At 41.8% G+C, this 26,849-nt stretch overlaps 2 protein-coding genes across 3 annotated transcripts in view; both read left to right on the top strand.

Moving 5' to 3' along the window:
• LOC307028613 (enhancer of mRNA-decapping protein 3-like) overlaps positions 1-19,299 on the top strand; it is a 49,326-nt gene extending 30,027 nt beyond the window's left edge. For both annotated transcript variants that reach the window (XM_079663783.1, XM_079663784.1), the window contains exons 5-7: positions 7,541-7,694; positions 15,290-15,507; positions 16,874-19,299. In XM_079663783.1, coding sequence (XP_079519909.1) covers positions 7,541-7,694; positions 15,290-15,507; positions 16,874-17,208 — 707 coding nt within the window. In that variant the 3' untranslated portion in view covers positions 17,209-19,299. The remainder of the gene's footprint in view (positions 1-7,540; positions 7,695-15,289; positions 15,508-16,873) is intronic.
• A 3,312-nt stretch (positions 19,300-22,611) lies between these two features.
• The window catches only part of cskl (c-src tyrosine kinase-like), a 61,586-nt gene continuing 57,348 nt past the window's right edge, over positions 22,612-26,849 (top strand). Inside the window, exon 1 of the mRNA XM_079663477.1 lies at positions 22,612-22,846. The gene's annotated coding sequence lies outside the window, so the exon portion shown is untranslated. The remainder of the gene's footprint in view (positions 22,847-26,849) is intronic.

Below are 26,849 nucleotides of genomic sequence, written 5' to 3' on the forward strand. Positions count from 1 at the left end.
CTTCTCTTGTAACGCGTTCATTTCTTATTTAAAAGTGATCAATCACTATAAACCATATACGATCCATTAAGTGACAGTTTGGCCCTTTCTGACCAAAGCTCCGCCTCCTTGCCTCCCCCATGTGTATTCCTCCCCAGTCTCTCACCAGGGGCCGTTGGCATGCAGGTGCAGGTGTTCTTTATTTAGGAAGTTTGTCCCCTTTTTTGTCACGCCATCCTGCGGCATGTTTTGACTGAGAATCACCCGCCGTGGGGGGTCTTTAGTCAGAGACCATGTGACGCTGCGTGTGAACTTTGAGACCTTTCACGCCTGATTCATGTTTGTCATGTTTTGTAAAAAGCTGCCAATCTTCCCTTTGTTGCTTCCGAGTGGGGGGGGGACATGGAGAATCTTCAGTGATGGGAACACGCAGAGGCAAGAGTACACACATCCTATACTCAAGTAGAAGTACAGATACTCGTGTTTTAAAAATACTGGTAGAAGTACTGACTAAACTTCTTTACTCAAGTCAAAGGAAAGAGGCTTTGAAATGTACTTCAGTAAAAAGTACCCATAACTAGCAGCTGTTTTAAAGAGTACCTGACCTCCCTTTATATTAATAGAACAATAATGTCATTGTTAGCTAATGAATGTTTCCATGGTGACCAACGGCAACATGACAACGTTTTCATTGGTCCCTCTACTTTAGAGAAGACCAGGAAATGATGGATACACGGATCGTGTTCAAATCAATAGGCACGCAATGACTCTAAATAATAATGATCACGCCACCAAACACACATTCAGACTAAAGGAACCAGCCTGTTTGGAAAATGAGAGAAGTAGAAAGTACAGGTATTTGTGTTCAACATGTAAGAAGTAGAAAGTACAGGTATTTGTGTTCAACATGTAAGAAGTAGAAAGTACAGGTATTTGAGTTCAATATGTAAGAAGTAGAAAGAACAGGTATTTGAGTTCAACATGTAAGAAGTAGAAAGTACAGGTATTTGTGTTCAACATGTAAGAAGTAGAAAGTACAGGTATTTGGGTTCAAAATGTAAGAAGTAGAAAGTACAGGTATTTGTGTTCAACATGTAAGAAGTAGAAAGTACAGGTATTTGTGTTCAACATGTAAGAAGTAGAAAGTACAGGTATTAGTGTTCAACATGTAAGAAGTAGAAAGTACAGGTATTTGGGTTCAACATGTGAGAAGTAGAAAGTAAAGGTATTTGAGTTCAACATGTAAGAAGTAGAAAGTACAGGTATTTGTGTTCAACATGTAAGAAGTAGAAAGTACAGGTATTTGAGTTCAACATGTAAGAAGTAGAAAGTACAGGTATTTGAGTTCAACATGTAAGAAGTAGAAAGTACAGGTATTTGTGTTCAACATGTAAGAAGTAGAAAGTACAGGTATTTGAGTTCAACATGTAAGAAGTAGAAAGTACAGGTATTTGGGTTCAACATGTAAGAAGTAGAAAGTACAGGTATTTGTGTTCAACATGTAAGAAGTAGAAAGTACAGGTATTTGGGTTCAACATGTAAGAAGTAGAAAGTACAGGTATTTGTGTTCAACATGTAAGAAGTAGAAAGTACAGGTATTTGGGTTCAACATGTAAGAAGTAGAAAGTACAGGTATTTGAGTTCAACATGTGAGAAGTAGAAAGTACAGGTATTTGGGTTCAACATGTAAGAAGTAGAAAGTACAGGTATTTGGGTTCAACATGTAAGAAGTAGAAAGTACAGGTATTTGTGTTCAACATGTAAGAAGTAGAAAGTACAGGTATTTGGGTTCAACATGTAAGAAGTAGAAAGTACAGGTATTTGGGTTCAACATGTAAGAAGTAGAAAGTACAGGTATTTGGGTTCAACATGTGAGAAGTAGAAAGTACAGGTATTTGAGTTCAACATGTAAGAAGTAGAAAGTCGTCAGAAAAATAAGTAGTGGAGTAAAGTACTGACACCAGGACAAGGTACTGAAGTACAGTAACAAAGTATTTGTACTCCACCACTTCCCACCTGTTCTGGCCTTTTCACACACATTGTAATATTTCATTGTGCACCAAGTTGGCAGTGAACCCTCTCCTCCTCGTCCTTCCTGAAGTCAGTATATGCAAATAATTGTTGGGCAATACATGAGGGTTATCTCTCAACAAGTCAGCAGCTGTTTGTATAACCTCTAATGATTCTCTTTTAGTTTGCGATGCAATTGACTGTTCTGCGACATCGTGAAAGGAAGTCATCCATTGTTTACTTTATAGAGTATGTTGAGGTTACTATTGTGTGAGAGGGAGGTTGGTTTAGTTAGGAAAAGGTTACCTGGTTACATGTTTAGTGAGTTGAACAGCACCTAAAAGACATTTCCTTTGCAGTGTCCCCCACATAAGGTCCCTATAAATACATGACTGTACCACAGACATCTGGTTTCACGTTGCTGTCCTGAGTGTTTATGTGCTGGGCTGTAAAACAGTGGTATTTTAGTAATGGGAGAAAGATGACACAACGTATATTTGTTGTCACACTTTTTTGAAACCAAGAGGCATATCATCTGGGGAAATGTGTGTCAGCAATTAACTGAATAAAGGTTATTCAAACACATCTGTCCTTTTGCACGCCTGTAACCATTACAATGATCTGATATGTCATAAGAAACTGTGTCACTCTGCAACCTGTCGTTCAAATGATCGTATCATCATTTAAAAATGTATAGTCTTATACTCTGCTTGCCTTTACTCTGTTAAACACACAAGACTACAAATACTATTTAACAGAGACATGTGTTTAGGATTTACCTTTCAGGAGCCAAAAGGTATCCATCATTTCCTGGTCTTCTCTAAAGAAGAGGGACCAATGAAAACGTTGTCATGTTGCCGTTGGTCACCATGGAAACATTCATTAGCTAACAATGACATTATTGTTCTATTAATATAAAGGGAGGTCAGGTACTCTTTAAAACAGCTGCTAGTTATGGGTACTTTTTACTGAAGCACATTTCAAAGCCTCTTTACTTTGACTTGAGTAAAGAAGTTTAGTCAGTACTTCTACTTTCACCAGAGTATTTTTAAACACGAGTATCTGTACTTCTACTTGAGTAAAGGAAGTGTGTACTTCTACTTGAGTAAAGGATGTGTGTACTTCTATTGGAGTAAAGGATGTGTGTACTTCTACTTGAGTAAAGGAAGTGTGTACTTCTACTTGAGTAAAGGAAGTGTGTACTTCTACTTGAGTAAAGGATGTGGGTACTTCTATTGGAGTAAAGGATGTGTGTACTTCTACTTGAGTAAAGGAAGTGTGTACTTCTACTTGAGTAAAGGATGTGGGTACTTCTACTTGAGTAAAGGATGTGGGTACTTCTACTTGAGTAAAGGATGTGTGTACTTCTATTGGAGTAAAGGATGTGTGTACTTCTACTTGAGTAAAGGAAGTGTGTACTTCTACTTGAGTAAAGGATGTGGGTACTTCTACTTGAGTGAAGGATGTGGGTACTTCTACTTGAGTAAAGGATGTGTGTACTTCTACTGGAGTAAAGGATGTGTGTACTTCTATTGGAGTAAAGGGTGTGTGTTCTTCTTCTAGAGTAAAGGATGTGTGTCCTTCTACTTGAGTAAAGGATGTGTGTCCTTCTACTTGAGTAAAGGATGTGTGTACTTCTACTGGAGTAAAGGATGTGTGTACTTCTACTGGAGTAAAGGATGTGGGTACTTCTACTTGAGTAAAGGATTCGTGTACTTCTATTGGAGTAAAGGGTGTGTGTTCTTCTTCTTGACTAAAGGATGTGTGTTCTTCTACTTGAGTGAAGGATGTGTGTACTTCCACTGGAGGAAAGGATGTGTGTACTTCTACTTGAGTAAAGGATGTGTGTACTTCTACTTGAGTAAAGGATGTGGGTACTTCTACTTGAGTAAAGGATGTGTGTACTTCTACTTGAGTAAAGGATGTGGGTACTTCTACTTGAGTAAAGGATGTGGGTACTTCTACTTGAGTAAAGGATGTGGGTACTTCTACTGGAGTAAAGGATGTGGGTACTTCTATTGGAGTAAAGGATGTGTGTACTTCTACTTGAGTAAAGGATGTGGGTACTTCTATTGGAGTAAAGGATGTGTGTACTTCTACTTGAGTAAAGGATGTGGGTACTTCTACTTGAGTAAAGGATGTGGGTACTTCTACTTGAGTAAAGGATGTGGGTACTTCTACTGGAGTAAAGGATGTGGGTACTTCTATTGGAGTAAAGGATGTGTGTACTTCTACTTGAGTAAAGGATGTGGGTACTTCTACTTGAGTAAAGGATGTGGGTACTTCTACTTGAGTAAAGGATGTGTATACTTCTACTTGAGTAAAGGATGTGGGTACTTCTACTTGAGTAAAGGATGTGTGTACTTCTACTTGAGTAAAGGATGTGTGTACTTCTACTTGAGTAAAGGATGTGGGTACTTCTACTTGAGTAAAGGATGTGGGTACTTCTACTTGAGTAAAGGATGTGGGTACTTCTACTTGAGTAAAGGATGTATGTACTTCTATTGGAGTAAAGGATGTGTGTACTTCTATTGGAGTAAAGGATGTGGGTACTTCTATTGGAGTAAATCATGTGTGTACTTCTACTTGAGTAAAGGATGTGTGTACTTCTACTGGAGTAAAGGATGTGTGTACTTCTACTGGAGTAAAGGATGTGTGTACTTCTACTGGAGTAAAGGATGTGTGTACTTCTACTGGAGTAAAGGATGTGTGTACTTCTACTGGAGTAAAGGATGTGGGTACTTCTACTTGAGTAAAGGATGTGTGTACTTCTACTGGAGTAAAGGATGTGGGTACTTCTACTTGAGTAAAGGATGTGTGTACTTCTATTGGAGTAAAGGATGTGTATACTTCTACTGGAGTAAAGGATGTGTGTACTTCTACTGGAGTAAAGGATGTGTGTACTTCTACTGGAGTAAAGGATGTGTGTACTTCTACTGGAGTAAAGGATGTGGGTACTTCTACTTGAGTAAAGGATGTGTGTACTTCTATTGGAGTAAAGGGTGTGTGTTCTTCTTCTTGACTAAAGGATGTGTGTTCTTCTACTTGAGTGAAGGATGTGTGTACTTCCACTGGAGGAAAGGATGTGTGTACTTCTACTTGAGTAAAGGATGTGGGTACTTCTATTGGAGTAAAGGATGTGTGTACTTCTACTTGAGTAAAGGATGTGTATACTTCTACTTGAGTAAAGGATGTGTATACTTCTACTTGAGTAAAGGATGCGTGTACTTCTACTTGAGTAAAGGATGTGTGTACTTCTACTTGAGTAAAGGATGTGGGTACTTCTACTTGAGTAAAGGATGTGGGTACTTCTACTGGAGTAAAGGATGTGTGTACTTCTACTTGAGTAAAGGATGTGTGTACTTCTACTTGAGTAAAGGATGTGGGTACTTCTACTGGAGTAAAGGATGTGTGTACTTCTATTGGAGTAAAGGATGTGTGTACTTCTACTTGAGTAAAGGATGTGTGTACTTCTACTGGAGTAAAGGATGTGTGTACTTCTACTGGAGTAAAGGATGTGTGTACTTCTATTGGAGTAAAGGATGTGTGTACTTCTACTTGAGTAAAGGATGTGGGTACTTCTACTGGAGTAAAGGATGTGTGTACTTCTACTGGAGTAAAGGGTGTGTGTACTTCTACTTGAGTAAAGGATGTGTGTACTTCTACTGGAGTAAAGGATGTGTGTACTTCTACTGGAGTAAAGGATGTGGGTACTTCTACTTGAGTAAAGGATGTGGGTACTTCTACTTGAGTAAAGGATGTGTGTACTTCTACTTGAGTAAAGGATGTGTGTACTTCTACTTGAGTAAAGGATGTGTGTACTTCTACTTGAGTAAAGGATGTGTGTACTTCTACTTGAGTAAAGGATGTGTGTACTTCTACTTGAGTAAAGGATGTGGGTACTTCTACTTGAGTAAAGGATGTGGGTACTTCTACTTGAGTAAAGGATGTGTGTACTTCTACTTGAGTAAAGGATGTGGGTACTTCTACTTGAGTAAAGGATGTGTGTACTTCTATTGGAGTAAAGGATGTGTGTACTTCTACTTGAGTAAAGGATGTGGGTACTTCTACTGGAGTAAAGGATGTGGGTACTTCTACTTGAGTAAAGGATGTGTGTACTTCTACTTGAGTAAAGGATGTGTGTACTTCTACTTGAGTAAAGGATGTGTGTACTTCTACTTGAGTGAAGGATGTGTGTACTTCTACTGGAGTAAAGGATGTGTGTACTTCTACTTGAGTAAAGGATGTGTGTACTTCTACTTGAGTAAAGGATGTGTGTACTTCTACTTGAGTAAAGGATGTGTGTACTTCTACTTGAGTAAAGGATGTGTGTACTTCTACTTGAGTAAAGGATGTGGGTACTTCTACTTGAGTAAAGGATGTGGGTACTTCTACTTGAGTAAAGGATGTGTGTACTTCTACTGGAGTAAAGGATGTGTGTACTTCTATTGGAGTAAAGGGTGTGTGTACTTCTACTTGAGTAAAGGATGTGTGTACTTCTACTTGAGTTAAGGATGCGTGTACTTTGCCATCTCTGGAGAGGTTTCATTGTACCCACTTTGTATCTGTATGTTTGTGACACATTTCAATGAAGGCGTGGAAATGGATCCAAAGTTAGTCACAACAAACAAACAAACAAACAAACAAACAAACAAACAAACAAGCAGCTGCCACTTTACTCATGATGGCTTCTCTTTCAGGTTTAACACATGGCGTGTTAAGATCAACAATGTTACATGGCTAATTTGTATGGGAAAGTTACCAGTGGCCTACATTGAACCAGCAGGTCAGTCACGTTTGTTTGGCACGAGACGACTGTGCAGGAATGCTATTGACAGAGTTGATTGTTTGTGGAGACATTCTGATGATGTTTTTATATGCCACTAAGTCATCCTCTGGAACATCGAGACATGAGAAAGTCCTTAAACTACTTCTTTATATACGGAGTTATCACCGCAACAAACCGTATTTAATTTTGTCTTAATGTACAATATTTAATTTCATATTCTATTCTTGTACATATCATATTCTATTTACACGTATATAGACTTTTTGCACCGTCATGTATTTTATTATATATGTTTTATTGTTGGAGGAGCTCAGGTCAGAAGAATTTAGTTGATTTTTGTTTGAGAAATCCACATTTCGAGAGAAATTGAGAAACTGGGATCGACGCTAGGCAAAAAAACCACCGACAGATATCTTGATAATGTATTAATCGTTAAGGAAACTGCTATTTGAAGTCTCTAAAATCGAAAAAAGCTGCTGTTCACTGGGTTTTAAATCATATTACAGTGAATATCTTGAGAATATGAGAAACTGGGATCGATAGTGGACATAAAAATACAGACAATTATCTGAATAATTGATAAATCGTTAATGAAACAGCCACTATTTGATTATATATGTTGCATTGTTGGAGGAGCTCAGGTCAGAAGGATTTCATTGCCATTTCTACACTGTAGCTTTGTTCCTATGACAATATTTTATGAATGAAACAATTATTCTTTGAATCTAAAGACGTCCCCCTCTTCTTGTGTTTCCCCTGCAGACTCAGGCCTGGTGGTTCCCAGCGTGACCTTCGACCTTCATAAGCGTTTGTTAGCGTCTGCAGAGCGCTGGGGTCTGTCTGTGGAGCGCCGGCTGGAAACCATCGGGGTGTGTTCCAGTCAGATGGCCCTCACTCTGCTGGGGGGACCGAACAGGTGAGAGTACACTCTGCCTGCAGGAGTGAGTCCTGAATACCTGGGAAGGAGTTAGCATTTGACTTCTTCTGGCTCCCTTTTCTTGTAGCCAACATCTTATGGAACTGTTGTTGTGAAATGCCTGAAATAAGGTCTGTGGTGAACACAAGTTGAAGAGATTTTTACGTTTTGCTCGGCGACATAAAATCCATCAGTAAATACCCCACAGGTGAGAAAAATACTCTGGTGTCATAAGGGAAGAAAGAGTGGTGCAGGAATGAGTCCTCAAACCCTGGAATGAGTGTTTTACTACTCGAGGTTCCCTTTCCTTGTAGTCAACGTTTTTTGTTTGTAAGTGTTGTTAAATGCATGAAATAAGCTCTTTCTTTGACACAAGCTGAAGTAAATATGTCAGTAAATTAATACCCCACTGGAGAATTTAAAAACAACAGTTGCCAACAAGTATCTAAATGAGACGACTAAACGTCATCACGCCCAACATTACATTACATTACATTGCATTTAGCTGACGCTTTTATCCAAAGCGACTTACAATAAGTGCATTCGACCAGGAAGATACAACCTTTAAGAAAACAGAATCATATAAGTACATCAGGTTTCATAGAGCCAAACATTTCAAGTGCTACTCAACTGGCATTTAGAAAGCCAGCCCTTTATTAGTATATAAGTGCTTTGTTAGTAATTTTATCGCTCGAAGTGGAGTCTAAAGAGATGAGTTTTCAGTTTGCGTCGGAAGATGTGTAAGCTATCTGCTGTCCTGATTTCAATGGGGAGCTCATTCCACCATTTTGGAGCCAGGATAGCAAACCCACGTGTTTTTGCTGACGGGAACTTGGGTCCCCCTCGCAGTGCGGGTGCAGCGAGCTGTTTGGCTGATGCAGAGCGGAGTGCACGTGCTGGGGTGTACGGTTTAACCATGTCCTGGATGTAGGAAGCGCCAGATCCATTCGCAGCATGGTACGCAAGTACCAGTGTCTTGAAGTGGATTCTAGCAGTTACTGGAAGCCAGTGAAGGGAGCGGAGGAGCGGTGTGGTGTGGGAGAATTTGGGAAGGTTGAAGACCAGACGAGCCGCTGCATTCTGGATGAGCTGCAGAGGTCGGATGGCACATGCAGGTAGACCAGCCAGGAGGGAGTTGCAGTAGTCTAGGCGTGAGATGACGAGAGCCTGGACCAGAATCTGCGCTGATGTCTGGGTCAGCTGGGGACGTATCCTCCTGATGTTGTAAAGCGTGTATCTGCAGCAGCGGGTTGTAGCAGCGATGTTTGCAGTGAAGGACAGTTTGTTATCTAGGACCACACCCAGATTCCTTGCAGTCTGAGTCGGGGAAACAACAGAGGTGCCGATGTTGATTGTTAGGTCAAGAGTGGGACAATCTTTTCCCGGAAGGAAGAGCAGTTCAGTCTTGTCAAGCTTGAGGTGATGAGCAGACATCCACCGAGAGATGTCTGCTAGGCAAGCAGAGATGCGTGCGACGACCTGGGTCTCTGAGCGGGGAAAGGACAGAATTAGTTGGGTGTCGTCAGCGTAGCAGTGGTATGAAAAACCATGCGGGCTAATGACAGACCCGAGCGAGTTTGTGTACAGGGAGAAGAGGAGGGGACCAAGAACCGAGCCCTGAGGGACCCCTGTAGTTAATTGACAAGGGTCGGACTCGGACCCTCTCCAAGTAACCCTGTAGGTGCGGTCGTTGAGGTATGAGGTGAGGAGGGAAAGTGCAGTGCCTGAAACTCCAAGTTCTTGGACAGTGCGAAGGAGGATCCGATGGTTCACCGTGTCGAATGCAGCAGACAGGTCCAGAAGGATGATGACAGAGGAGAGGGAGGCTGCTTTAGCAGTGTGCAGTTTGTCAGAGACAGCAAGGAGAGCAGTTTCTGTTGAGTGACCTGCCTTGAAACCAGACTGGTGCGGATCCAGAAGGTTGTTCTGATGGAGATAAGAGGAGAGTTGTTTAAAGACAGCGCGTTCAAGTGTTTTAGACAGGAACGGGAGGAGAGAGACGGGTCTGTAGTTAATAACATCAGACGGGTTGAGAGTGGGTTTCTTTAGGAGAGGGTTTACTCTTGCCTCCTTGAGACTGTTTGGAAAGTGACCAGAAGTTAGAGAAGTGTTGATGAAATGGGTGAGAAATGGTAGAATATCAGGAGCGATAGTCTGAAGGAGGTTTGAGGGGATAGGGTCCAGAGAACAGGTGGTAGGACGGGCAGAGGTAACGAGGGTAAGAACCTCACTTGGAGAGAGAGGGGAGAAGGAGGTCAGTGTGTGGGTGAAGGGAGGGTCTGGTGACCCAGCGGTGAGTAAAGGTGAGTCAGAAAAAGAAGAGCGAATATCATCAACCTTTTTTTCAAAATGGTTAACAAAGTCGCTTGACAGAAGGGAGGAGGGGGGAGGTGCTTTGGGGGGGTCCAAGAGGGTGGAGAAGATAGAAAATAGTTTTTTGGGATTGGAATAGGAAGATTGGATCTTATCTTGAAAGAAAGTGCTTTTTGCCTGAGAGATGGAAGCAGAGAAAGAGGAGAGGAGAGCCTGATAGGTTAGGAGGTCGTCATGGTGTTTGGATTTCCACCATTTCCGCTCTGCTGCCCGAAGGATGGTTCTATTAGCACGCAGTGCATCATTGAGCCAGGGAGCAGGAGGGGACTGACGAGCCGGCCGCGATGTGAGAGGACAGAGAAAGTCCAGAGAGGATGAGAGAGTCGAGAGGAGAGTTTTTGCAGCAGTGTTTGGAGGCAGGAGTTGGAACGAGTCAGAGGAAGGGAGGGCTGAGAGCACCGATGAGGCAAAGGTAGAGGGGGAGAGGGAACGGAGGTTACGGCGGACAGGAGCAGAGTTAGAAGAGATGAGGTTGTTATGTTTGGAAAGGGGTAGAGAGAATGAAATGAAGAAGTGATCGGATGTGTGGAGCGGGTTTACAGAGAGGTTAGAAGTAGAGCAGTTCCTTGAGAATATGAGATCAAGGACATTGCCAGCTTTATGAGTTGGTGGGGATGGAGACAGTGAGAAAGCAAAGGTGGTTAACAGAGATGTTAGTTCAGATATCTTCCCTGTCTGGAGGTTGAAATCTCCGAGAAGTACAGCGGGAGGGCCAGTTTCCGGGATGTGTGAGAAGAGATTATCTAACTCCTCCAAGAAGTCCCCCAAGGCGCCTGGTGGACGGTAGAGAACAACAATGGTTAATTGTATAGGATGGGTTACTGTGACGGCATGGAATTCAAAGGTGGAAGGAGTGAAATTAGGTAGCTTGAAGAGGGAAAAGCTCCATTTGGGAGAGAGCAGGAGACCAGTGCCACCTCCTCTGCCAGAGGGTCTGGGTGTATGGGAGAAGGAATATGCTGTGGAGAGAGCTGCTGGGGTGGATGTGTTGGATGGAGTGATCCAGGTCTCCGTGAGAGCAAGGAAATCCAGAGACTGCAGGGACGCGTAGCCAGAGATGAAGTCAGCCTTAGGAACAGCTGACATTAGCCACCTTTAGCTTAGCGGTGGTGACGTGGAGTCATGTGAACGTGCTGTAGTTCCTTTATAGCCCAACATTAGCCTCCTTTAGCTTAGCGGTGGTGACGTGAAGTCATGTGACCGTGCTGTAGTTCCTTTATAGCCCAACATTAGCCACCTTTAGCTTAGCGGTGGTGACGTGAAGTCATGTGACCGTGCTGTAGTTCCTTTATAGCCCAACATTAGCCACCTTTAGCTTAGCGGTGGTGACGTGAAGTCATGTGACCGTGCTGTAGTTCCTTTATAGCCCAACATTAGCCACCTTTAGCTTAGCGGTGGTGACGTGAAGTCATGTGACCGTGCTGTAGTTCCTTTATAGCCCAACATTAGCCACCTTTAGCTTAGCGGTGGTGACGTGAAGTCATGTGACCGTGCTGTAGTTCCTTTATAGCCCAACATTAGCCGCATTTAGCTTAGCGGTGGTGACGTGAAGTCATGTGACCGTGCTGTAGTTCCTTTATAGCCCAACATTAGCCTCCTTTAGCTTAGCGGTGGTGACGTGAAGTCATGTGACCGTGCTGTAGTTCCTTTATAGCCCAACATTAGCCACCTTTAGCTTAGCGGTGGTGACGTGAAGTCATGTGACCGTGCTGTAGTTCCTTTATAGCCCAACATTAGCCACCTTTAGCTTAGCGGTGGTGACGTGAAGTCATGTGACCGTGCTGTAGTTCCTTTATAGCCCAACATTAGCCACCTTTAGCTTAGCGGTGGTGACGTGAAGTCATGTGACCGTGCTGTAGTTCCTTTATAGCCCAACATTAGCCGCATTTAGCTTAGCGGTGGTGACGTGAAGTCATGTGACCGTGCTGTAGTTCCTTTATAGCCCAACATTAGCCTCCTTTAGCTTAGCGGTGGTGACGTGAAGTCATGTGACCGTGCTGTAGTTCCTTTATAGCCCAACATTAGCCTCCTTTAGCTTAGCGGTGGTGACGTGAAGTCATGTGACCGTGCTGTAGTTCCTTTATAGCCCGACATTAGCCTCCTTTAGCTTAGCGGTGGTGACGTGAAGTCATGTGACCGTGCTGTAGTTCCTTTATAGCCCAACATTAGCCTCCTTTAGCTTAGCGGTGGTGACGTGAAGTCATGTGACCGTGCTGTAGTTCCTTTATAGCCCAACATTAGCTTTTTACCTCTTTACACTAACACTTCTACAATCATAGAGTGGTGTTAATATGTGGAGATTTATCCGGCTGAAGGAAACCAGTTAGTATCATAAATGTGTGTTTGACACAGAGATTACTTTTTTGCAATATTCCCAAATGCAATGGCTTTTTAATCGAAGGAGCCCTTGTGATGCTAACTTCTAGATCAACATACCCAACTTTCGGGCTGCATGTGTCATTTTCTGAATATTTAAATCTGTTTGATTGACTTGTGATTGAAGCTAGTCAGATACTGGAGCACATAGCTTCACTGTCATTCATTTTAATCTGAAGAATGTGCATCCAGGTGCCAAACCATCCCTGTGTGAGCAGTTATACAATCATTACAGCTGGTATGTCCTACTTTTTGTTGACATGTCATGTTTGCCTGTTTCCATGGCAATCGTCTTTACGACCGTGTTTCTACATACGTTACACGATGTTCACCTCACACACCCTCAGGGCCTGCTTTCTCACAAAAGCTGTGCAGAAGTTAAAAACATGTGAGATCTGCTCCGTGTTGTTTGAGAGCTGCTGAAATCTGACTAGAGATCAAAGAACAGGACGCTGAGGATCAAATATCAAACTGGTCTCAGATCCTTTGAACTAATTCAAGGTTTGATTTGCATGCTTAGTTTAAACCATAAACATCTATTTATGAAATGTTTTGGATCCGGTCTTACTGGTCAATCTTCAATATGTGGACTCCTTATGGTTTGTTGGTGGCTTAATGCCGTTTTATTAATATATTTATCTAATTTAATTATTAGTTTTGTTCGCTGAGGATCAAATATCAAACTGGTTTACTTTCTTTTGATCAATTTAGATCCATGTGTGTCTCCAACAATGCAACATATTAAGAAAAAATACATAAGACAACAAAATAACAATAATAATAATAACAAATAGTGCAATTGAACAGAGTACGATACATTCGAATAGTAATAATAATCAGGTTTATCACCAGGTAGGTTGACACGTACGAGGAATTTAACTTGATGTCATGGTGCATACATACAAAATAACATTAGCAAATATTAGAAATAATAAAAAATATAGTCACATATAGCAGTATCTACAAAGACATAGAATGGAAAACAATATTGAATACAATTTGGCATTAAGAAAACAGACCTTGGTACAAGACTAATAGTGCAGGTGAAAGAAAGTGAATAAGGTGACATATGATTGAGCTGTTTGAGAGCTGGAGTCTGATTTAAGATCAAAGAACAGGAACGCTGAGGATCAAATATCAAACTGGTTTACTGTCTCAGATCCTTTCATCAATTTAGCTCCATGTGAGTCTCAAGTTCACTGGAACCACTGTTCTCAGATCAGGTGTGTTGTGCATTGTTATTACACACAATATAATGGTTGTTCAGTGTTCTCTATCCCCTGCACACACCTCATGCACTTCATCGTCAGAAAGTGTGCTCAGAAAAATCACGTTTCCATATTTCCCTGCGTAATAACAACAACTATTAGATCATCGTAAAGCTGGGATAGTGAAAAGATGCTGACCGTGGCTTTTTTTATGGCTTGATGCTGTTTTTTTTTATATAGATTCTATTTTAATTATTCTATTTGTTAGTTATTGTTATTTATCATAATGAACTGTTGTTGTGCCCTTTTCTTTGACCTTTAGTACACCTTGTTGCAGGCTTATAGATGTCAGGTCACTTATTCTAACGTGAAAAAGATTACAAACTGAGTTCACAAATTGGACCAACTTGAAAAACTACAGAAGACTTGTTGAACATTGCAGATCGTTTTTAAAGAAGCTCTCAGAGACTAGTTATTTTCCTGTTCCGTTTGGCACCCGTGAATGACGAGCCAGGAAAGTGTAACTGTGATTTCATAATGTGTTCTTATTGTTATTAGAGATGATCCGATCACGTGATCAGGGATCGGAGCCGATCACGTGATTTTCAAAAGATCGGAGAAAAAATCGGGGATCGGGATTTTTTTTTAATTCTTTTTTTTAAATATTTTTTTTAATTTTGTATTCAATATTGCAAAACAAAAATGACCATGTTCAAGTCTTAAAGTCATCCTGAGGCCTTAGTTTGGTTTCAAATTACACAACATCATGTATGTGTTGCTTCTTTGGGGCTTGTTTTCATAGACCTGCTTATTTCTCTCAAATCTGGCAACAGAGTGGGCGCAGTGTCTAATTGTAGCAGTAAGCTAACGAGTACTGAAAAGCTTTATTTTGTTTTGATCCAATGCTGCACAACTGAACTGATCCAATGCTGCTGTGAAAGAAAGAAGCTATATCCATGTTGGATAGAATATCCAATTTAAATAAAAAAATAATCTTAAGGGACAACTTGAATGCTTTTTTTCTTTTTTTTCTCTTAATGCATTGCATAAAGATCGGATCGGGAAAAATTGGTATCGGCAAATTGTCCAAATCAAATGATCGGAATCGGATCGGGAGCAAAAAAAGGTGATCGGGACATCCCTAATTGTTATGATGAAATCCTCCTACTGTAAGTCGCTGGTTTAGAAAAGACACATGCTGTGTTCACTGGCAGGATAAAGGACTCCCTGGTGCCTTTCAACACGTCTCATGAGGACATATTGTTTAGTTTGCACACACTGGTTCTACGTTCTGAGGCAAGAATATGCATGGTACTTGGACCATCGTTGGACTTCTTTAATAATGTTTCAGTCGTACATAGACTCCATTGACTCCACTGTAAAAAGTGGAGGATATGGCTTTTAAGGTTTGCCAAATATTAGCCTGCCATTGAAAGAACCCTAGTATGTAACCAGATTGTCTCCTGGTTCAGTTATTAGACGGATCCCATGCAACAACATGTGTTCATTGATGGGTTTTGGATTCACTCAATGTATTTGGTTGTATCTTCTCTCTGGGGTAAGAGGACATATTCTCTAATTTACAAACTCCACACTGGTTTCTCTCTGGAGTTAATCTCTTCCCTGTTATGTCCCCAGACTGACCCCTAAGAACGGCCACCAGCTGCCCGTGGTGGTGCTCCTGTGTGGGCCTCACCTGCAGGGGGCGCAGGGCGTCAGCTGTGGACGACACCTGGCCAACCACCAGGTGGAGACTGTCCTCTTCCTGCCAAACTGCCTCAAGATGCAGGAGTGTGTGAGCAGAGAGGTGACGCTGTACAGCCGGAGCAGCAGCCAGCAGGTGGCCAGCAGCAGAGGTGACACACACACACTCACACACATACATACATACATACATACATACATACATACATACATACATACATACATACATACACACACACACACACACACAATGCAGGAGTGTGTGAGCAGAGAGGTGACGCTGTACAGCCGGAGCAGCAGCCAGCAGGTGGCCAGCAGCAGAGGTGACACACGCACACACACGCACGCACACGTACAAACACACACACACACACACACACACACACACACACACACACACACACACACACCCACACACACACACACACACACACACACACACACACACACACACACACACACACACACACACACACACACACAATGCAGGAGTGTGTGTGAGCAGAGGTGAAGCTGCACAGCCGGAGCAGCAGGTGGCCAGTGTCAGAGGTGACACACACACACACACACACACACACACACACACACACACACACACACACACACACACACACAGCGGACCTGATGGGTGTGTGGAATGTGTTTTTGTATTTAGTCTTTAGATACAAGTTTGGCATCATGACATTTCCCTAAATCAGTTGAATTCAATGCAAACGTCGCCCTCTAGTGGACGTACACCTCAACACATTTCAAATCCCTTTAGAAAGAACAAGTCCTTGTTTTCTTTGGCTTATTAAACTTACAAAGCAGACAAGCAGTGAGTGAATGAAAACACGTTCAAGTCACACAAATACAAGTGTTGAGGCAAGAACATTGATGGCACTTGGGGGGTGTTGGACTGCTTTAATGATGCTTTAGTCGCCATAGAGAACTTAAAGCGTCTGAAACTGGCTGAACAGAGGATCTACCTGCCGGGTGCTTTTCCTGTGCTGCCTCCTCTTCAGGATTCCTCTGGTGACTTCATTCCACATCTCAGAGGACCATCTTAGCTGTTGTATAGATGTATCACCTTCACATGGTAACAGATTAAGACTAACAACATGTAAACAGCTTCAGCTCCGCCTACATCATGTCTCTTCTTTGCCTCCTCCACTCACATCTCCAATGGTTGGCAGCGTGAGGAAAGGTTAGGGAACAGGAAATAAACGATAGACAGATAAAAAGCACACTTCTCTTTTCCCTCGTTCTTTCTGCAAGAGGTTGGGTCAGAGGCTTTTAAAGGTTTGCCAAATATTAGGCCTGCCATTGAAACAACCCTACTCTAAAAAAAAGTGTTTCCAGAATGTCTCCTGGTCCAGTCATTAGACAGATCCCATGTAACATCATGTATTACTTGATACATAAGCTGTATACTGCTACTTAATAACGTGTGCACTATACTTCTGCTGTTGTAACACCGTAAACGTCCTCGTTACAGGACAAATAAATACATTCTGGCGTCTCTTTCGCTCTCCTCAGACCTGCCTCAGACCCCAGTGGATCTGGTCATAAACTGCTTGGACCACCACGAGAACCCCCTGCTGAGAGAGCAGTCCTGGTACCAGTCAGCCGCTCTCTGGGCCAATCAGAACCGAGCTCCGGTGCTGAGCATCGACCCGGCGGTGGGCACCGTGCCTCAGAGCGTGGAGGCAAAGTGGACCCTGTTCCTGGGCCTCCCTCTGGATGTGGAGCAGACGGAGAGCAAGGTCTACCTCTGTGACGTCGGCATCCCAAAGAGGGTGTTCCAGGAAGTGGGAATCAGCTACCACTCGCCCTTCGGATGCAAATTTGTCATTCCTCTGCACACGGCATAACAGAGCCGTACACTGAAGGAACTTTGACTTAAATGAAGTGTATTATGTCCACAGATTTGACATTAGGTTAGACTTAATATCATGCTTTCAACTAACCTACTGCAGTTATGAGACATCTGTTGACATAAAACATTCAATTAAAGTCAACGTCCAACCCCTCGCACAAGCCGTACACTTAAAAAACTGAAACGTTGACTTTAATTTAATGTATTATGTCCACAAATGTCCAATAACTACTTTAGGTTCAACTTGTTATCATGCGTTCAACTAACGGACTGCAGTTATCAGACATCTGTTGACATAAAACATTCAATTAAAGTCAACGTTTCAGTTCTTTCAGCACCACTCGCCCTTCGGATGTAAATGTGTCATTCCTCTGCACACGGCACACGGCATACAGAGCCGTACACTGAAGCAAGTTTGACTTTAATGAAGTGTATTGTGTCCACAGATTTGAAAAACGGTATTAGATTCCACTTAATAACTAACCTACTGCAGTTATGAGACATTTGTTGTCATAATACATCAAATAAAAGTCAATTTTTTCCAGCACATTGACCTCACTTTGGTTTAAAGGTACCTTTAAATATATGTAGCAACAGCCTAAGAGCAACAACACAACATGATGGGAACCCCCGGGCTTTGTTGCGTGCGGACCCTCTTGTTTTTGCAAAAGAAAGTGTCAGCCTGTCCGTCTCCGTGTTGTGATAAGGGCTCTGAGACGAGGTGGACATGTTTACAAAATGCTGACCACTGTGAGTCTGTCTGTGACCTCTGACCCTGACACACACTTCCTGTTTCCTAATTCAGATTGTGATCCTGACCCCGTGACCTTTTGCACGACTGCCAACACAAACCTGACATCCATGTTTTGTTATTTTGATGTAATGCCATTTTGTACTCACTTAAACGGGTGGTGTTGTGATGATGTAGCACGTTTTTCACTGAGAAGGGGGATGTATATTTCTATTTATTTTTGGGACACATCTCAGGAACAATGGTTTGACTTTATATTTGCATTTATATCACATCTTTCTGCTAAAATTCAAAGTGTTAGCGGGCTCGCCTGGGGATTAATCTTCAAGTCTCGACCAATTAAAACGTGTTTTTTTGAAGCACACATTCCACGGAGCAAGTTCATCTCTGGGGATTATAGCTAGTTAGTTGTGAAGAAACCTAATTATTTATCATTGTCCTTTGACACATCAGAGAACCACTTCGTCTCTCGTGGTGATCTTCTGTTAAACCTCAGAGCGGAACACATTACTGATAAAGGAAGACAGCCTCATCGTCAGTGGCAGCTACGCACTTCTGAAATGACGCTGGCTTCTTCTTTAAAAGCGTTTTATTTTTTCAACCAGCAAAAATACAGCACTTCAATTTCAAACCTCAGAGTCTGGAGTCGTGATTTATAAATGACTGATGGATAAGGAATACTTTACTTTAAAGAAGACAGTGTTTTTGGTTTGGAAAAGTAAATAACTTATCGATTTGGTATCAACTTCTCACCTTGTGCTACTTTGAATGATTGAACAACAAAACGTTCTGGACTCATTCATGAATTTTCGCTAAAACCTTTCTATTTAAAACACTGCATTAACTCTGACAGATTGAGCTACTCTTCGGTGTGTGTGAATTAAATAGAGAAACCGCGTGTGTTTGTAAACTTTATTTTAATAGTATACCAGTACATTGATGAGATTACACTCCATGATTTGTGTGAGTTTGATACCGTATTTGTGTTTCAATTCGTCAAGACTTTTCCCAGTTGTTTAATGATCATTCAACGTGCCAGCAAAAATAACATTTTCTCAAATTCAAGGTAACACGGGGTGAACAATGTGTATATACAAGTTGTGGGTGAAGTATTAACGTTCGCACTCTAAGTATTATTGTAATGCTCTTCACCAATCAGCAGCCTCTGAATTGAGTGTGATTAAAGGGCTGAATTGTACATTTGGTTTAAAGTGGTCGCCTCGCATTTCTAGTATTTAGGGCTGTAAAAAAAGTCCCGTTGATATTCTGAGGAGATGCAGATGCTTCAATGACACTTTATGCAAAGGAAAGAATAAAATAAATGCAAACACTAAACTGCATGATTTGAGTCAAGGTTATTGAGACAAGTATTTCCATTTAAAATGTGTATCTAACTCCATTGAGTTAAAAGGGAACACTGTACTGTGCTTTTTCAGGAAGGTAAGTTAGATTAAAGATATTTATGATCGCCATTTGAAATGAAACAAACACAAAATAGACCTTGCCTTGAATACATTGACTTGTAGTACCAGTGTAAGTCTTAATATACATTTGTATTAATTTCCTAATGTAACATGCATTCTATATAAATACATTTCTTGTCGGTTTTTTAATATGCAATGTAAGGAAAAAAAGATTAATAAAATCCAATGTCTTTACGACTTTTGAAAGAGTTAAATGAGACATGATTTCTGATTATTAATTTAATTGGTTCAGCAGCGTATAAAGTCTATATTCTAATGGTGCAAAAGTAGAATCGTACACCTGGCACCTGGTTGTCATAGGACCAGTGCCGTAAGACTTGTTAAGATCTAGTAAAAAAGAAATGAGAAATGTGTAATTATGTAAAATTATGTCAGTATCAGCCATAAAATGCACTCTTCTATATTATACTGAAGAGGTATTTCTAACTTACTGCGTTGGATAACTAAACAACAGTCTCATTAATTACCCAGGAGAGATGTCAATCAAAGCTGGAATATTATTACAACATACACAACTGTCCTTTAAGACATAATATTGCACCATCAATAAGGTGGAACAGAGAAGCTACTCTTTGGGATCTCATTGGTCTTAAAAAGAGGTGGGAGAAGTACTCAGATATTTTACTAGAGTAAAAGTACCATAGTGTAGGAATACTATGTTATAAACTACTAGTTCCTCCCCCAATAACTAGTCCTCCACTAGTAACTAGTCCTCCATCAGTAACTAGTCCTATCATTAACTCGTCCTCCCTCAGTAAGTAGTCCTCCACCAGTAACTAGTCCTCCCTCAGTAACTAGTCCTCCCTCATTAACTAGTCCCCCATCAGTAACTAGTCCTCATTCAGTAACTAGCTAATCATCCATCAGTAACTAGTCCTCCCTCAGTAACTAGCCCTCCGTCGGTAGTCCCTCAGTAACTAGTCCTCCATCAGTAAGTCCTCCATCAGTAGTCCCTCAGTAACTAGTCCTCCATCAGTAACTAGTCCTCCATCAGAAACGAATCCTCCATCAGTAACTAGTCATCCATCAGTAACTAGTCCTCCATCAGTAAGAGCTCCATCAGTAACTAATCCTCCATCAGTAACTAGTCATCCATCAGTAACTAGTCCTCAATCAGTAACTAGTCCTCCATCAGTAACTAATCCTCCATCACTAACTAGTCATCCATCAGTAACTAGTCCTCAATCAGTAACTAGTCCTCCATCAGTAAACAGTCCTCCATCAGTAACTAGTCCTCCATCAGTAACTAGTCCTCCATCAGTAAGTCCTCCATCAGTAACTACTCAATCAGTAACTAGTCCTCAATCAGTAACTACTCCATCAGTAACTAGTCCTTCATCAGTAAGTCCTCCATCAATAACTACTCATCCCTCAGTAACTAGTCCTACATCAGTAAGTCCTCCATCAGTAACTAGTCCTCAATCAGTAACTAGTCCTCAATCAGTAACTACTCCCTCAGTAACTAGTCCTCCATCAGTAACTAGTCCTTGATCAGTAACTAGTCCTCCATCAGTAGTCCCTCAGTAACTAGTCCTCCATCAGTAACTAGTCCTCCATCAGTAACTAGTCCTCCTCAGTAACTACTCCTCCATCAGTAGTCCCCCAGTAAATAGTCATCCCTCAGTAACTAGTCATCCATCAGTAACTAGTCCTCCTCAGTAACTACTCCTCCATCAGTAGTCCCTCAGTAACTAGTCCTCCATCAGTAACTAGTCCTCCATCAGTAACTAATCCTCCATCAGTAACTAGTCATCCATCAGTAACTAGTCCTCCATCAGTAAGTCCTCAATCAGTAACTACTCCATCAGTAACTAGTCCTTCATCAGTAACTAGTCATCCATCAGTAACTAGTCATCCATCATTAACTAGTCCTTGATCAGTAACTAGTCCTCCCTCTGTAACTACTCCTCCATCAGTAACTACTCCTCCATCAGTAAGTCCTCCACCAGTAACTAGTCCTCAGTCGGTAACTAGTCCTTGATCAGTAACTAGTCCTTGATCAGTAACTAGTCCTCAGTCAGTAACTAGTCATCAGTCAGTAACTAGTCCTTGATCAGTAACTAGTCCTCTGTCAGTAACTAGTCCTTGATCAGTAACTAGTCCATCAGTAACTATTCCTCAGTCAGTAACTAGTCCTCCATCAGTAACTAGTCCTCCATCAGTAACTAGTCATCCATCAGTAACTAGTCCTCAGTCAATAACTAGCACTCAGTCAGTAACTAGTCCTCCATCAGTAACTAGTCATCCATCAGTAAGTAGTCATCAGTCAGTAACTAGTCCTCCATCAGTAACTAGTCCTCAGTCAGTAACTAGTTCTCCATCAGTAACAAGTCCACCATCAGTAACTAGTCATCAGTCAGTAACTAGTCATCCCTCAGTAACTAGTCATCCATCAGTAACTAGTCCTCCATCAGTAACTAGTCCTCCATCAGTAACTAGTCCCCCATCAGTAACTAGTCCTCAGTCAGTAACTAGTACTCTGTCAGTAACTAGTCCTCTATCAGTAACTAGTCCCCCATCAGTAACTATTCCTCAGTCAGTAACTAGTCCTCCATCAGTAACTAGTCCTCCATCAGTAACTAGTCCCCCATCAGTAACTATTCCTCAGTCAGTAACTAGTCCTCCATCAGTAACTAGTCCTCCATCAGTAACTAGTCATCCATCAGTAACTAGTCCTCCATCAGTAACTAGTCCTCAGTCAATAACTAGCACTCAGTCAGTAACTAGTCCTCCATCAGTAACTAGTCATCCATCAGTAAGTAGTCATCAGTCAGTAACTAGTCCTCCATCAGTAACTAGTCCTCAGTCAGTAACTAGTTCTCCATCAGTAACAAGTCCACCATCAGTAACTAGTCATCAGTCAGTAACTAGTCATCCCTCAGTAACTAGTCATCCATCAGTAACTAGTCCTCCATCAGTAACTAGTCCTCCATCAGTAACTAGTCCCCCATCAGTAACTAGTCCCCCATCAGTAACTAGTCCTCAGTCAGTAACTAGTCCTCAGTCAGTAACTAGTCCTCAGTCAGTAACTAGTCCTCTATCACTAACTAGTCCTCCCTCAGGTGACGCCCCACCTGTTGACCACGTGGTCGCGCTCACACACTGCTTGCTCCGTGGCTGTTATACTCCCCTCTGCGCATGCGCGTCCCATTCACTGAGCGGATCCCATTTCCTCCAGCAGCAGCAGCAGGCCTCGTAGACACACACACACACACACTCACACAGAGATACACACACGTAAACATACACACATATGCAGCCGGAGTACGGACAGCAGTCAATGCAAAGCCTCGTTTTGGGATCTTAAACCTGGATGCCCCCCCGGACAGGAGTCCTCCTCATGGGTGTGAATCGGTAGTTTTTCAACAACATCTGGTCGCCTGTCCGTCTTATTTCGGGTGAGTTGAGCTGTTTTGTGTCGTTGTGTTGCTGTGGGGAAGCTCCATGATAGCTCACATTGTCCGGCTGTGTATTCCTATATTTATGTGGCCTTTACTCCATATCCACTAACGGTGTTTAACGGTTTTCCCTTTGAAAACGTCTAACGATTTTTAACGGTTTTCCCTGGCAACCGTAGCTCTGCATGGTTGCTAACTAGCTGCGGTTAGCTGTAGCGGCTAGTTAACGTCCGATCCATTATCGGACATTGTTTATTTATGCTAGGTCGAAACAGATTTAACCCTTTATATATGATCCCATGGTGCAGTATTTGTGTTTGATTTAAGACTAGGAATAACACAAACGCAAACAAAAGACGTGTGTGTTGCATGTTACATATCATTTGTGTTATTGTTGGGAGCGATTTTGCGGATTTTCCCAAAAAAACCTCCGAGTCACCCACCCTCTTTCCTCTCCCCTGGTTCCATAGTCGGACAGCGTTGTGTCAGCTAACGCTTTGTGTTTTTTTTTTTTATACCTTTACCTTCTCTATACTCCCTGTTTTCCGTCACTATGTGTTTCTACAGGGGCTCAGTACTATAGGGAAGCCCACTTATAAAGCTGATGGTCAGTAAAACACCATGAGCCATGCAGCGTTGTGTTAAAGGGGGGATGCGCCTATTTGGAAGTGTGGAAAATGTCTTTGAAATGACTACAGATTGACAGCTACTGTTGCTTTAAAATCAAAACCAAATGCGTAATAAACTAGTACCCATACTGTGGTTTGGCCCTTTGGTATTGTTTGGTATATTAGAAGATGAATAGCACTGAAGGATGCCTCCGTCCGATAATGGAGGCAGTGGGTTTAGCCTCCTCCGCGCTGCTTCAGAAGAGGTTCAGCCCCTTCAGAGGAAACACTGATCCCTATCTCTCCTCTGCCATTGTTTTCATGCAACATGTCTGCCATTAGTACATTCTTCAGCCTGTGTCTGAAGTGCAGTCACTGTATTGGACTGGAGCAGTGCTTTAACAGAGAGATATTGATCATAATAGTGTTTCCCTTCCCACATGGAGGTGAGGTTCAGATACCATCCTGGTGGGTTTTTCTCAAGGACGCTGTCAGGTTAACATGAAATGCAAAATAAATAAATGGTGTTGTTGGTGTTTCCTGAGAAGCATGCCGTCCCTGCAGCCTGAGAGAGAGAGAGAGAGAGAGAGAGAGACTTTATTAATCCCAATTTGGGAAATTACAATACTACAATACTTTAAAAGGTGGAAAAGAGAATTAACAATTAAAAATGAAGTGAAAAAAATTGTATCAAATATAAACAATATAAACAAAACAATATGCAGTATTCTGGATAATAACAATAAAAAGTCAAAAAGACAACAGGATCCAAAATACTACAGGTCTTTCATAAGATGGAGTTGTTATTTCCTCTCTCTGTAGTTCCAGGTTCTGACTGATGTGGAATAACAAACCTTTGCAAGCGATGCAGTGTGTGCATTTCCCTCCATGGTGCTCCTATACAAAGAGGGCTCCTCTCTGAGTGTCCTTATCGCCTACAATCTCCCTCCTGGGTTGTTTCATTGTCTTAGTGTCTGTGCAGGTTATTATGATTTATAATGATCCATTCAAATATACAGAACCATTAGTTTTCTCCTGATATACCAATCTACTAAAGGGACAGAAACATATACACATAGTGTACTATATATACATAAAAACAAGTGTGCATAGTTAGCTTTTACTTAAAGGCATTTCAATAATCTTTGGGGTATCAGATTGTTAACCCACATTTGTCTTGAGAATGGCACTTAGGTGTCGATTGTTTGTTTCTTATTTTGATACACCTGTTAGCTGTCGTGCTGGTACAGTGAGTGTAATGTGCCGATGGAGGTGGATCTTCTAATAAAGATATCCCAGATGGAGCTGTTGGGGCTTTGTTATCCCCAGAGGAACCTGGGGAGCCAGACTGCAACGTGTTGGCATCCATATGCTGCGTCTGTACGGCTAACGTGCTAACGTGCTAACGCTGTGTCAGGACGAATAACACAGAGCCTCAGGGTTCGTGCTGGTGGGAGTCTTTGGGGCGAATGCTTTTTGTTGCAAGAATAGAAGCAATTTTAAGATGATATAACTTTATTGCCTTACATAACAAGGACACTCTCTTTGTTAAACAGACAGCAAGGGGAATCTACAATTTAGAGATCAGTGTTTCCCATACAGCGATATATTTGTGGTGGTCTAATCATGGATAGTGAGGTGGGCTGATGATCGGAAGGTTGCGAGTTCAAATCCCGCCTGGAACACCATCACTAGTGTGCCCTTGAGTAAGGCACTTAGCCCTCAGTCACTCCGGGGAGAATGTGCCTGTAATTGGTCATTGTAAATCGCTTTGGATTAAGGCGTCTGCCTAAATGCCTGCATTGTCAATGATATGTTTGGGAGAATAAACCCCACAGAAACTCAACTCCGGTGTGTCTCACTCATTAACAACGCAGAGCAACAAGAACGTTGTCTGCAGTAGCCATGAACTCGCATGTATTTTGTTATTTGAGGGGGGGTGGATGCGTGGGCCACCCAAATAGGTTAAGGGGCCTTTGGCTTTTCTTGCCGGGGGGTGGGATGCGGTGCCCCCACAAATAGAATCAAATTCTGTGGGAAACACTGGAGATGTTACGATACAGGGAAATAAAACCAGTTCTGTTGAAAACCCTCAATACCTCAGTCCAAACACATTTATATCTTGTCACGAGTAGTTTCATAAGAAGCTTAGAGCTATTTTTGAAAAGCTCATCCATAGCACTTCCATATTAATATAACACTGCTTTGAAAACGCCCTTTTTTGAATACGCTTTATTGAAAACATCTCTTTTAAACGACCGTGTGTATTCAAGCTGCTAGCCACACCGAACACATTATGATAATGTCATCGTTTACCTAACCCTAACGACACGTTAATGAAGCTTGAGAGCATCATTATGCAACAGGGAAGATATAGCATGAGGTGATACTGTGTCTCTGATCTTGTTTATAAGATATATCAATTATCTGAGAAGATGACGCTCGTAAACAAGATGTCTCCGCGGATGTAAACAACAGCGTGACGTCGGACGCTCTGTTTGATTCTCAGATTTCTGGAGTAATTATATCGTTTTTGAGGAACAGAAATGTTGTTTTCTGATATCACTTTAACATTTTACAGGGAAAATCTGCCTTTTGGTTTGAGGGCACAGCGCCCGGTTACCCGGTGCAGACAAAACCCTGCAACGTAATGCTACCTCTGATAGCGTTAGCTGCTAGCTTGGATAATAGTCCAGCAGGAATGTGGTAACTATAGCGCTCGTCCTGCTGAGTTTAACCCAGCTTTGTTCAGAAATCAGAAATCCTTTATTAGTTTTTTTCACAATGTATTAATACTACATCGTGAAAAAATATAACTATGGATTTCTCCTTTCTTCCTGATACTATACTGTAATATCAGGAAGAAATGAGAAATCCATAGTTCAGCAGCTCCTTTTTACATTTAACAAGTCAGCGCTCTGTAATGTCGATAATCTAGAGTCTAGATCAGCGGTTCAACCTTTTTCAACTCAGGCCCACTTAAGGATGTTAAGAATCTGTTCACGGCCCACGTTCAAACAATATGGAGGCTAAATATAGTTCTGATTGGTCAATGCAGAACATGTGACACGTTGTTAATCCAGGAGTACCGCTGTCAAGGACTGTAATGACATGACTATAATGCTAAAAAGACAAATCAAGAGAGAGAGGCTGTGGATTATTGTTATTGATTAATGCATCAGTGTTTCTTAGGGTCAAAAACACTAAACTCACAACTTCAAATGAAAGCGTTTAGTTCATTTAATAAAAGAGCACATGTTCAATGTGAAAAGTGACAGTAGATTTTTATTTTTTTTAAACACCTTGAATTTCAGGGGGGGGTGCGGGGCTCCGTTGTTGGGGCTCCGTTGTTGGGGCTCCGTTGGCGGGGTTCCGTTGGCGGGGTTCCGTTGTTG

This window comes from Notothenia rossii (genome assembly GCF_949606895.1).
Source record: "Notothenia rossii genome assembly, chromosome: 2".
NCBI classification, from domain to species: domain Eukaryota; kingdom Metazoa; phylum Chordata; class Actinopteri; order Perciformes; family Nototheniidae; genus Notothenia; species Notothenia rossii.